The following is a 12,240-nucleotide window of genomic DNA, read 5'->3' as shown; positions in this document are numbered from 1 at the left end:
ATTTTTTATGCATTTTTTTAATCCAATAAAATGAATGATTAACTTTACATTAAAATATATTTCTCTTTGGCTCTCAAGATAAAGTTATTAAGTAATTTTTATGATAAAGGCAAATGAAGCAACTACAAAATAAGGTAAGGGCAGAAGGTTTATTTAGTTACTCTAATTACACTTGTAAACAAACAACACATTCACTACAAATACTAAAAATTACTGTAAAAATGTGCTAAAAGTGTGATGTAAACATTTCTTTTTATGAGTCAATAATAAATCATACAATCCACAGTGCAGAGTAAAGAAAAGTGAAAACACTAGTCAGTCATTCTTCTTTTTCTTACTACAAACGCACACACACAGACAGACATGTGGGTCGACACAAATGTATGAACCGATGTCAGGATGTAAAGTTTTTTTAAAACACTGTAGTTTGTTTCTTGCTGCTGCTATTTAGCTTCTCTAGACGTCACTGTTCAACGGGTTCAAACGTCTTTCTCCGCTTGCTGCTCTCAGCACCGCTAGCAAGTCATTTCGACGGCTCGAAAATTAAATGAACATTAAATAAAATCGCAACCTCTGCGATATAATAATAATCGCATTTTTGAATATCGCAATTAAATCGTAGAGTCCTATATGAAATGTAGCGCAACAGTTCGTACGTATTGTTAAATCACACGAGATTGAATGAAATAAATGCAATTTTTATTAATTTAATCAAGAAATATTGTCTGAAAATGTAGCTTTTAAAATAACAACGACAGCCTCGAGAGACGAGAATGTTAAAGGGGGGTAGATACTCCTCAAAGTAGTGATGGGCTGAGGAAAGCATGGCGTCACTAGACAGCAGTCTTTGCTGTATAATCCTTGGCTCTGAGAAATGATTAGATGTAACCTCACATCCTTTTAAAACCAAGAGAAGTCTGTTGATATACTGTAGCATATTAAGTTGCTTATAGCTACTTACTAGCCATTACTATTAGGTCTTTTTTATTTTATTTTACAAAATCCAAAGATAATTAAAAAACTTCTCCAGACAAAAGCTTAAACATCTTGAATGTAAGAGAAATTAAACATAATTTTCGACTTACGTGTTTAAATCTTTGTTCTTCCACACTTTGTCCACTAACTGTCGGATGATGCCGGTGTCCAGGATCAGGTTATGAAGCAGCAAATTATCACCTGAACACAAAAAACATTTACATTATTGAATATATCTCGACTGAACTTTGGAGTCAGAAACCTTGTACAAATCAGACACGAGGATGAAAGTCCTCTAGACGAGCAGTGATTCCCAACCTGTGGGCTGCGAGGGTATTGCAAGTGGGCCGCAAAATCGTTTCCAAAATGTTATCATTTTTTTGTCGGAGGGTGGATGTTTATTATTAATAAAATACACATAATAATGTTTTAAATGTTAAAACTCAATAAGTTTAAAAGGATTAGACACTCTCTTTGCGCTTGATGATCTACTGACTCCTTCAAGAAACATCTTAAGACATTTTATTTGTTCAGGATTTTCCTTGATTTTCTGGAACTCCTGTTGTGTTATCAGTTTTATCTTGACCTTTAAAGTATATACTTTATTGAATATTGTTTTAATTGTTTAAGCGCTTTGTGACCCTGGTCTGGAAAAGCGCTATATAAATAAAAATTACTTACTTACTTACTTACTTACATTGCACATGTGACAAGGAAATGAGAGATAGGAACTTTGGTTGTTATCGGCCGCATTATGCATTGCACTTGACTTGTTTACGTTTGACGTTGTGTGTGACTCTGTGTGTGTATACGTGCGAGTGTGTGTGTGTCTAATACTGAAGGTGTTGCAACATGTTACAGATGCTGTGTTAATGACTGTGGAGCTTCCAATATGTTTCTCCTTCATTGATTTCAGTCCTTTATGTTCAATAAAGAAAAGTGCTCTGAGATTGCATTATAATGCCTTCGTATTTATGGGGTCGGAGGTCGGCCGCAAAGGGTTTTGAGACCTAAAAGTGGGCTCTGAGTTCGAAAAGGTTGGGGACCACTGCTCTAAAGTGTTTGTGTTGAGCAAAACTCACATTGTTTGGAGTCTGGTGTGACTTTTTCCATCAGAGCTATGAAGTTTAGCAGGAACTCCGTGTTGTTGTTGGACAGTTCTAGATCATTGCAGTATTCTCTGAAACAAAAACAAACAAAAAAAAGAAGATTTAAAGACGTGGAACCCCCGACCGTCTTCATCGGTGATCATGACCATGCAACACCACGGCATCAGCGTGCAATGAATGACATGTTCAGAGTCGGCGACGCTGGAATGAACCACTCGGGCGTGAGGCATGTGAGCACAGGATGGCGTTCGAGAAGAAACACTTCAAGCACAGACGTGAAAAGAGACCAAACAAGCAGAGGCTGGAGCCTCCAGGTGACACACAAGGCTACCTGGGAGCAATGAAGACATGTCCTTCTGACTCAAAACTGTTTGGCAGGAGTGACTCAAAATCTGCAACAGAAAGGTGAAGATTATCTGGGAAGTGCGACGGGGCAGTGCTGTCAGCGGACAGCGGCGGGTCTTCAGAGGTGCAGGGACGCAGAAGGAGTTAACCATAGCAACACTGAGGAGTCATGGGAACACTGGTGTTAGCCATTATGGTGCCTTTTGAAACAAACTCGACTTTTTGGCGGATGCTGAAGCACTCATTCTTAAGATTCAGTTTGGTTTTTTGGCCTCAAGGTCAAGTTTGGGGAGTCGGAGAACTGACTTGCCGGCAGGAAGCGAGTTCTCAGACATACAAAAACGTCATTATGAGTGCTTTTAAAAGTCGGGCAGGCATCAACGTGGCCAACGATTGTAAGGGGGGTGCGTGAGGGTCCCGATGGGGCGTGTCACCCCTCAGACTGACGAGGGAGCGGGGGGGCTCACAAGAGACTCACAATCAGAGGAGATGCATTGCATTGTGAAGGGCATGATCGAGGAGCAACAGCACAACATGGAAAAATATCATGGTGTCAAACAGGTACAAGACATTTTTTTATCAGTAAAAATCGAGTGCTCAGGTAGTTTTGCGCCCACAATGCCGTGCACCTCCGGGGGTCAGGGTTACTGAGAAGGAGTAAGGCCGCGACCCTGGCAGTCTGAAGGGTGAGAGGAAGGAGGGAAGACAAGCTGATGAAAGGCAGGGGGTGTGACAGAGGAACAACACGGGAGTTCGGGGCGCTGCGCCTCCGGGGCGGCACCGCGACGTGTGGTGTGGACCTGGGTGGACAGCTGAGCCCCGAGGGGTTAGACTGAAGGTGGCCTCCACTTCTGTTGACTGACATTAAAGATTCTTATCACCAATTAAGATCTTACTTGACATATTGAGCCTGATTTACAAGGGAATGGTCAGATTTTTCAATTACAGTACGTCTGAAGGACAATACAATTCTATAAACAATTTCCCGAAGGAGACCTTTTGAGGGATCAATAAAGTTTTACCTTACCTTACCTTAATAGCTCAAAGACAATATTTAACTAAAATATCTGACAACAGCATGAACCTTCCTACGAAGCACACAAGGCCGACATTACAAGTTCACTCCAAGCTCTTGGCCAACATGTGATGTGTAATTTTTGATGAAATATATCTGTCCACGTAAATCAGGCCCAATAAGAAACATGGCGGTCGCTGTTACAGCTATAAAAGTGATGTCACGTAACTACACTAAAGTCTCTCTATAATTGAGACATTAATGACCAACTGACATCATCTGAATAAGACAAAGATAGGCAGGATACATGGAGAGGGAACAGTGTATCAATCAGAGGGTGAGCAAGATGAAGGAAAGAAAACCCTTCTTTGTGTTCTAACTGAGATAGACAGACTGAAGTGGAACGAAAGACAAGACAGGTCTTTCTTTTTTTTTAAAGTAGAGTTTTGTGTAGCAGGGGGTTGGGGGGGAGGGGGGGATGGGTTGAAGGTGCCATCGTGAGAGATGTTGGATATCTGAGCTGCAGCGGGACGGAAAGAATTAGGAAGGAAAAGGTAAATAGGGAGGAAAACAGGGGACCTGAAGGCAACATGGGCAGGAAAGGGGAGCAAGCAGGACTGGGGACGGAGAGGGGGAGGAGGAGGAAGAGGAGGAGAAGGAGGGCAGCGGGAGAAGGTTTGGAGCACAAAGGTAAGGGGAGGAAGCGGTAGGAGGGAGTAGGTAAAAGGAAGGGAAGTGGACCAATATGGAGTATACTTGCCCTTGATGTATAGCCCTGTGTGGATCCATCAGAGAAGGAGAGAGCAAAAAAAGAAACAGGGGATTGGGTGGGAAGGAGGGGATCACAGACAATATTTTATTCAATTAATGTTTGAATAAAAATATTGTTTTCTTAAAAGAAGGAAAGCAATTTCTTTAAAAAAAAGACACAAGAGAAATCAAAAAACAGTTGAGAACAAAAAATGAAAAACACACAGGAATGTAAAACTGGGAGTCCCAGCAAAGTAAGAAATAAAACCCAGGAAAAGAAGGAAAAGTGGGTCAGGACAAAGAAGGAATGAAAAAGACAACGGGTATTAAGACCCACAAAAACTCAAACTCCCACATTAGACAAGCCCTTCATCTGGGTCATGTGGGAGTTTATTATCCCAATGATTCCAAAGCTGAAAACATCAAACACGACCCAACATAAAATAGACACAAAACATTGAGGAAATCATAAAACTCTTAAGAGTGAAAAGCATGCAAGTTTTCACACGCTTCCAAAAACACATCAAAGTACTGAGACGCTTCAGAATCATTGCTTGGTGGAGAAGAGGCGAGAGCATTTGGCAAAAAAAATAATAGTACATGTCACCATTATTTTCACCTGAGGAGCGCAGTACAACCACAGCTTTCACCTTTCTGTCTGTTCATTTCTTTTTTTCTTCCGCCGGAGCGAAGAAAAAACATCACCATTGTACAGCACAATATGAAGACAGTTGGGAGGAAGGGGGCAGGAGAAGAGTTGGGGGGCTCGAGAAACAAGATCTTGCCTATCAGCGAGTTTATAGACCAGGAGGAGGAGGAGGAGGAGGAGGAGGAGGAGGAAGAGGAGGAAGAGGAGGAAGAGGAGGAAGAGGAGGAAGAGGAGGAGAGGATGGCGACACCTGCTCGCTATGATGATGTTGAACACCTGACTAAAGTAAGAGCTTCATTGGGAGAGAGCAGAGCGAGCGAGACTGAGGGTCCCCAGGTGGGTTCTCTGGTACTTACACTGCACCTGAAGGATCTGGTCACTCAAGTTGGCTTTGAGGTGGTTCTCACTATAAGTGGGCAGTACCAACCCTAGACTGAGGTCACAAGGAAACAAGCGTTTAGAAACAAACATAGACAATGTTCCTTTGTTTAAAATAGTCCAAATCTAAAGTAGAAAAAAAATATGAATAGTAAGTAAGTAAGTAAAGTTTATTTGTAAAGCGCCTTTTTAAACCAGGATCACAAAGTGCTTTAACAATTAAAAACAATACACAGTTAAAATATATACTTTAAAAGAACAAGACACATAAGATAAACACAGGAGTCCCAGAAGATAAAAAAATCCTGCACAAATAAAAAAGTCTTAAGATGTTTCTTGAAGGAGTCAGTAGATCATCAAACACAGAGGGAGAGGAAGATCGTTCCAAAGCTTAGGAGCAACAGTCTGGAAGGATTTCTCTCCTCTGGTCCTGAAGTGTGTTCAGGAACCATCAGTAGATTCTGATCCACAGACCTCAGAGCCCGAGCTGGGGTGTAAGGCTGGATCAGATCACTGATGGAAGGAGGAGTCTGACCATGAATAGATCTGAATTATCGCTTCAGAGTTTTGTATTAACTGCAGGCGAGACAGCTCCTTCTTGTTTAAACACCAAAATAAACTGTTCAAATAGTCTAAACAAGAACACACATGGATTATAAGATCCAGATCGTGTTGTGACATAATTTTCCTTCTCAGTTGAAAAATAGTCACAAGTAAAAAACTCCAGCCAGATCTGAACACGTTACAGGTCAATAAACAGCATGTTTTGGTATCTAAGAACTACAGATTAACGACTCAACATTCAGATTCTGCCTGTAGAGTAGTTGGATTCATGTTCCTGATCTCCAAATTCACAACCCTGAAAATGATTATCACGTGAAATTAAACCAGAGGATTATAAAGTACTAATTAAATCTCTTTTTTAAACACTGTCAAAAGGAAGGAAATATTTTCTTGCCTTTTCATACTTTCACATTTGTATATCTCTGTTCGACACTTTCAAATGACACGTCTGTTGAAAACAGCCTAATGTAACAACCAACTTAAAACATACCTGTGTAGAAGGACCGAGCAACAACTGCTCTTCTGTCACAGGTTTACGCTGCCATATGTTTACCACGACTTCTCATCGACATCGCAGTTCAAACCTACCTGTAGTCTGTGCCGTCCACGGTGGTCCAGGTGTACGTGCGAAGAGCCTCGTCGATGTATCTCTGCGGGAGACAGAAGATCCTTCACTAACTCGGGGACAACACGAGGGACATTACTCTGATTCAGTTTAGTATATCCATGACTTGCCTCATCAACCGACTTAATGAGCGTCTTGATTTTCCTCTGCCCTGGAACGCCTTCGATCATCTGGCGGCGGATCTGGGAAATGACAGGTAAAAAGAGACGTCACTACTTTAGATCTAAGTCCTGATCAGTTCACAGAGGAACCTGGCAAACCTCTTCCTTGTTGTTGTCCTCCAGCTCAGCATCCAGGAAGTCCAGCGTCACCGGCTCCCGGAAGTTAATGATCTGAAGACACGAGAATATTATCACCTTGTTCACAGACCTCTTGTTCATCATACACACCTTTGGTTGCAGGTTAGGATGCAGCAACACATAGCCATTTGGGTCGGTGGCAAAGGTGTAGCCATTAGCTCCAAGCTGAAAAAAAAATGAAATGAGTAAAACCAAAGAATAAACATCTTTATTTATAAATAAATCCTGCTCACTCTGTAAGTCGGCGTCTTCTTTTTGATCTCATTAATTGCAATGTCGACTCCCATCACGCCCAGAATAAGCTGGTTCTGTTAAAGCAGATTAAAAATCACATGAAATATTTCAGCAAAACAGGACCTTCTGACGTCGTCTATGTCGTATTCCCATACGATGGTTGTAATATAGCGGGTCACCTCACGGGGGAGCTGTTGTATCGGACAGAGTCAAGATTGAGCTTTAACGGTAGATTTTAAACAATGATATTGATGAACTATGTTTCTAAATTAAGGAGGGCCTGAAAATGAATTAAAGAAAAAAAATCAAAAAACATCTGTAGAATTTTTACCTGTGAGCTTGAGGTATCGGCAGTCAAGTTGAAAACCGGCATCGTACCAGTGATTACGAGACCCAAACCCTGAAATAAAAGGGGATTTATTTTGTTCTTTAAAGAAAACTGATGATGATCACATACTATCAACACATTTATGAGCAAGAACACTAGAACAACAGACACCCAACATGGCTGGATGAACAAAAAACACTGTTCATTTAAATGATTTATTATTTACTATTATTAATATTTATTATTATCTATCTATTTATTATTATTATTATTAGTAGTATTATCCCTATCTGTGAGCTGATGAAATATTTTACCAGAGCATCCTGGTAAACATTCGTCCACTGGACCTGCTTGGCTTTGGGACCAGCCAGCACCATGGGTCGACCCAGGACGTCCAGGTACTCCTGAGAACCAAGAAAAACCAGTCTTAAAACACCACACACACAATTTCACAGAAGAATTCTTGGCACAAACCTCCAGGTACTAAAACCCTGAAGGCTGTTCTTCATTATTATGAAAGAGCTATTAAAATCACATTAAAGGTGTCAACGTCAGGACGTGAAGCCCCGAGGCTTCCCTGTCAACAAGCCCCAGTCACAATGAATAGAGGTCAGAGGTTAAATCCACGAATGATATATCATTTTCACTTTATTATTTCTTTCTCTTCAGAACCATGCAAATGTCTCTTTCTGTGAGAAGGCTATTGATCCACCTCAAAATCTGAATAGGAAGTCATTAAGTGAGTGTCAACATGACGGGCAAGGGCCATTTAAAATGACAGAAGGCTAAATGAGTCACTGATCACAACATTTATTCATTTTTGTGTTGGTTTTTTTTTGCACACTGACAAAAGGAATCTTTACCTCATATATTTAAAGAGCAACTAATGTAACAACCCAACTCCCCTGATTCACTTACATGTTTCAAATGTTGAAGACTCTCATCATGACCATGTTTTAAGTCATAACTTTATAAAGTTTTTCCCCCCGTCTGAAATCTCAGCGAACGAGAGGTTACAAGAGTGAAGTCAATTATGACGTAATCACTCCTCCTCCAAAGAGCTGTAATCCCGAACCCCTGGATTGATTTTCAGAAAAGTCTTTTCAGTGGGCGGGGCTTAAGTGCATTTTCTAATGTAAATATCTTTAAAGAGAGTTTTGTACAAACAGACACATACTGATGAGTACAATAGAGTCCAAGACACACTTGAATCAACACATTAGTTGAACTTAAGTATACTCTTTGTTTTTCCCCAAGCTTCTAAAAACTGCATTTTTTTTTGTAAAGCATTAAACTGAATCTTCGTAAAAACACATTTGTTTCCACGTATCTCTCTTCTGTTCAGTCAAGAAACATCCATTTTACTGCTGCGACACCTTTTCCCCCCCATTTACATTTCTGCAGCGAGAAGGGAATTTTTTTCTATGAAAATCCTGACCTCTGCGGTCGACCCCTTATGTTGCTCTCCTTGAAACAATAAGTGATGCTTGTATCAGCACGCCGCCGCCTCAGCATCATGCTTGTGACCGCTTGATTCCCCCCCCGCTGGAACGGCGAGGAGCTGACAGGCGTAACCTATTCTATTATTAGCTCAATAAAAGTCCGGTTTAACGCGCCACGGGGAGACATTCCATCAGGACAGTGACAGAAAGACCTTTTCACGCCATACAGCGGAAATGTAAAAAGAGCGATTGCGAGAACAAACAGAGAAAGTGATTGAACCTGATGACGCTCCAAATATTAAAAGCTTTATTTTTGTCTCATACATCAGCAAACAATCTGATCCAAGAAACTTAAACTGAAGTAAAGAAAAACAGCTTCATTGGATATAATATGTTTGTGTAAAAAGTGTTGAAAAACATGCAGTTATTCGATATTTTCTTCCTTTTTTTGTTATTTCTAAGATCCTACTAAACCCCAAGAAATAAGTAAAGATGTACAAACTACATCGACCGTCACTGACTAGGTGTTTGTGTTCCGTCGTTGCTAAGAACGTCAGCAAAAAATGTAGTAAATGGCAGCTAGAGTCGGTCACATTTGGGGATCCTATTAGAGAACGAGGTGCATACGTGAATATAAATTTGTGGGAGTTAATGGAACAGCTGACAGTCTATTCCGGGGCTGGAGGAGGGAAAAGATGAGTCATTTTCTACGTAGAGATACAGGGGAAATCATTCGGTACAGAAGAGTGTGTCGTCTCCATGAAATGCGTTTGAAGATGGAAGGATTTTTGTTTGATCAGTTGAGATCAAGACGAGCAGATATCTTATCTTAAATATCTTAAAAATATCTGTGATGCATTGATATTTTTAAAGTCGCCTGGCATGTCTCAAAACGTGAGGCGGAGAATATAATAAAACAATTGAATCTTCTTAACATGTTTGAGCAGAAGATTCATTAAAAAAACGTCTAAAGTATTTATAGTTCAGATGAGTCTAAAGTGGTGTTTTTCCTGTTAAGAAGCTTTAATAAAGTAATAATTTCCATAAAATACAAATTGTTAGTTTATTGCTTTTCATTTACACTAGACTTTTTTTTACTTGTAGCTGCATCTCAGCATCACACATGTAGTAGCTAATTGTGTCTCAAATGACATACTTAGTGCACTGGGGGTTAGTATGCATCATGATAGTGTACGAACTAACTAGTACTCAAATACTCAACAGATAGTATGTCTCAAATCAAACACTGCTGCTACGCACTATTCGGAAATGACGCGACAGCTTCTTCTTCTACTTCTATTTAACAAAGAATACAACCAGCTGTAGGAACAGTATCGCCAACACCTGCTGGCAGCACTTTTTTCAAGTTTTAATCAAGAAATATGAGAAACTAAATATTTGCGAGATATTTACGCCGGTATCAGCACCGAAGATGTGTCATCTTCTTACTGCTGGCTGAAAATGCACCTGTAAGTATATGCATGTATATGTATGTAACTTTCATTTACAACGTGTACGTCACTAAGATGGCGGCCGTGTCCATCGTTCCGTACCCAGTTTTGTGGGCGTTTTAGTACGCCAATTTAGTGTGCATGGTGCCCTACATTTCACATACTAAGAATTGAAACGCACTTATAAACTAAAAATAGTAAGTTTAAGTACGCAAGTATGCGATGTGAGACACAGCTAGACAGGGTATGCTAGCTAGCATAGCATAGTAGCTAGCATACCCAGACAGAGTTAGCTACTAGCTACTGATCGTTGACCTCTCTGTGATCTGATGAAAGTTCCAATATATTGATTCATTTTTGTGGAAATATAATCAAAAAACCAAAATCTAGTGGCAGAATCTCGAAAAAACACAACTCATAAACTGGCCCTGCAGGTTTGCCTACTTCAATGACCAGAGAGCAAATACATTGATCCATAATCCATAAGTATTCTCCGTCTGACACATGGGAACATCATGGAAAGCTACCTAATATCAACAAATATGATCAAAACTCTTAGGAATAAACGGCATCCATCATCAGAATCAGCACAAATTCAAAGAAGGAACCACAGGTATCTCACCTGTGTGTTGATCCGGATGGCTCCGATGGATGGAATCTCAAAGTAGTAACCTGCAGTCGTGAAGAAGAAGACGATCAATGAAGTACACAAAATGACTGAAACTGTGAACAAAAACATCTGGGTGAGTCGGGCGACGTCCGATCGAGCTCGTGTGACGGACCGATGATGTGGGGCCGGGGGGGGGGGGGGGAGGGGGCGCGGCTCTCGGGGGCCACTGACCCCTTCAGACTGTGGGATGTAAATGGAAGCTCATTGGGAATGCTGCGCCACAGGCACTTCTCACTGCTGATTAGGGATGGAGGAGATGACCGTCTAGGTCAATAACTCGCTCCGTTCCACAAGTTATTAAAGCCACGAGTGTTTATACAAAGAGCCGTGAAATGGAGACGGCATCCCCGGAATGTTAAAAAGGCCCAGATGACTTTCATTATGTTCATAATACATTATGCAATTTTTTTTTCCTCCACAGACCGTGTTCTCTGAGCCACTCATCAAGCAAACACGACGCCTGACACACATATGCTGGATTCAACTCCATGATTGATCACGTCGGTGTGACATGAAGCATCAGGTTGGAGCAAACAAAACCAAGACCTTCTCTTCGTCCTTCCAGAGGTGCCCACACTATCAAAGAGGATTAACAAATTGACCAGAAACTGACCGTGTTTATTATTTGATTTCATTATGAGATGTGGAAGTGCCTAAAACAACTGTATATCATTGAACATTTTCGTGGTTATTTTACAATAAATACAATATAATTGATATTATAATGTAGCGATTGTGGAAATTGACACCCTCTTCACCCTCTCGCCACTTTTATACATAGTAATAAACCCACATAATCTCATGCATGTCTTTGTTTTAAATTAATTCACGTCTGCACGTCTCGGAAATTCTTAGTCTAACAATGGTTACGATCGGGAAAACATGTTTCTTGTTTTCTTATTTCCATTTAAATGGTCCGTAAGGGAAAACAAACTTGTGAATAGGAGGCTTTTTATTTGAGGTACAACTGATTTTTAGTTTTTTTTTTACTTCAGTCTCGGAGTCACAGCGGTCCAACATAAATGGCAGGCTGCTCTCCTCCTGTCAATCACGGCGCCAGAGCAGTTGTGCGGCTGGATGTCTGTCAACTCTGTATTGAACTGTCTTTTGATTCAACACTTTTTAACACTTTTTTAAAGCGACTTTTTTCACTAAACACACAGTGGCTATTTAGATTATCCTCAGTGACCATGTGTTTCCATATGAGTGAAACTAATAAGCAGAGTAACACATTATTTTTTTTATAATAATACCTATAAATAAGAATATAATAAACTTTTCATAATTTAATTTGTGTGATCAATCTTAGCAGAACATTCCCATCATGCAATGCAACACAGTTGATGTTCAGAAAACTGTTATTTTAAAGTGTTTTATTATGTGTTTAACACTGAAAATGTATGTTT

The 12,240-nt window shown here is 40.4% G+C and overlaps 1 protein-coding gene across 5 annotated transcripts in view; it reads right to left on the bottom strand.

Annotated features, from left to right (window-relative positions):
• cacna2d2a (calcium channel, voltage-dependent, alpha 2/delta subunit 2a) overlaps window positions 1-12,240 on the bottom strand; it is a 165,306-nt gene that overhangs the window by 10,569 nt on the left and 142,497 nt on the right. For 2 of the 5 annotated variants that reach the window (XM_087800199.1, XM_087800202.1), the window contains 12 exons: window positions 10,787-10,836; window positions 7,586-7,675; window positions 7,275-7,343; window positions 6,943-7,017; window positions 6,671-6,874; window positions 6,521-6,592; window positions 6,374-6,435; window positions 5,200-5,276; window positions 4,205-4,219; window positions 2,416-2,476; window positions 2,058-2,155; window positions 1,086-1,176 (listed from right to left, as the gene is read on the bottom strand). In XM_087800199.1, the coding sequence (XP_087656325.1) occupies window positions 1,086-1,176; window positions 2,058-2,155; window positions 2,416-2,476; window positions 4,205-4,219; window positions 5,200-5,276; window positions 6,374-6,435; window positions 6,521-6,592; window positions 6,671-6,874; window positions 6,943-7,017; window positions 7,275-7,343; window positions 7,586-7,675; window positions 10,787-10,836 (964 nt within the window). The remainder of the gene's footprint in view (window positions 1-1,085; window positions 1,177-2,057; window positions 2,156-2,415; window positions 2,477-4,204; window positions 4,220-5,199; window positions 5,277-6,373; window positions 6,436-6,520; window positions 6,593-6,670; window positions 6,875-6,942; window positions 7,018-7,274; window positions 7,344-7,585; window positions 7,676-10,786; window positions 10,837-12,240) is intronic. The other 3 variants (XM_087800203.1, XM_087800204.1, XM_087800200.1) reach the window with 3 other exon arrangements.

Source organism: Callionymus lyra, chromosome 10 (assembly GCF_982586985.1).
Source record: "Callionymus lyra chromosome 10, fCalLyr1.hap1.1, whole genome shotgun sequence".
Taxonomy (NCBI): Eukaryota; Metazoa; Chordata; class Actinopteri; order Syngnathiformes; family Callionymidae; genus Callionymus; species Callionymus lyra.
The sequence above is the reverse complement of the archived record's forward strand: the minus strand, read 5'-3'. Positions and strand labels throughout refer to the sequence as shown.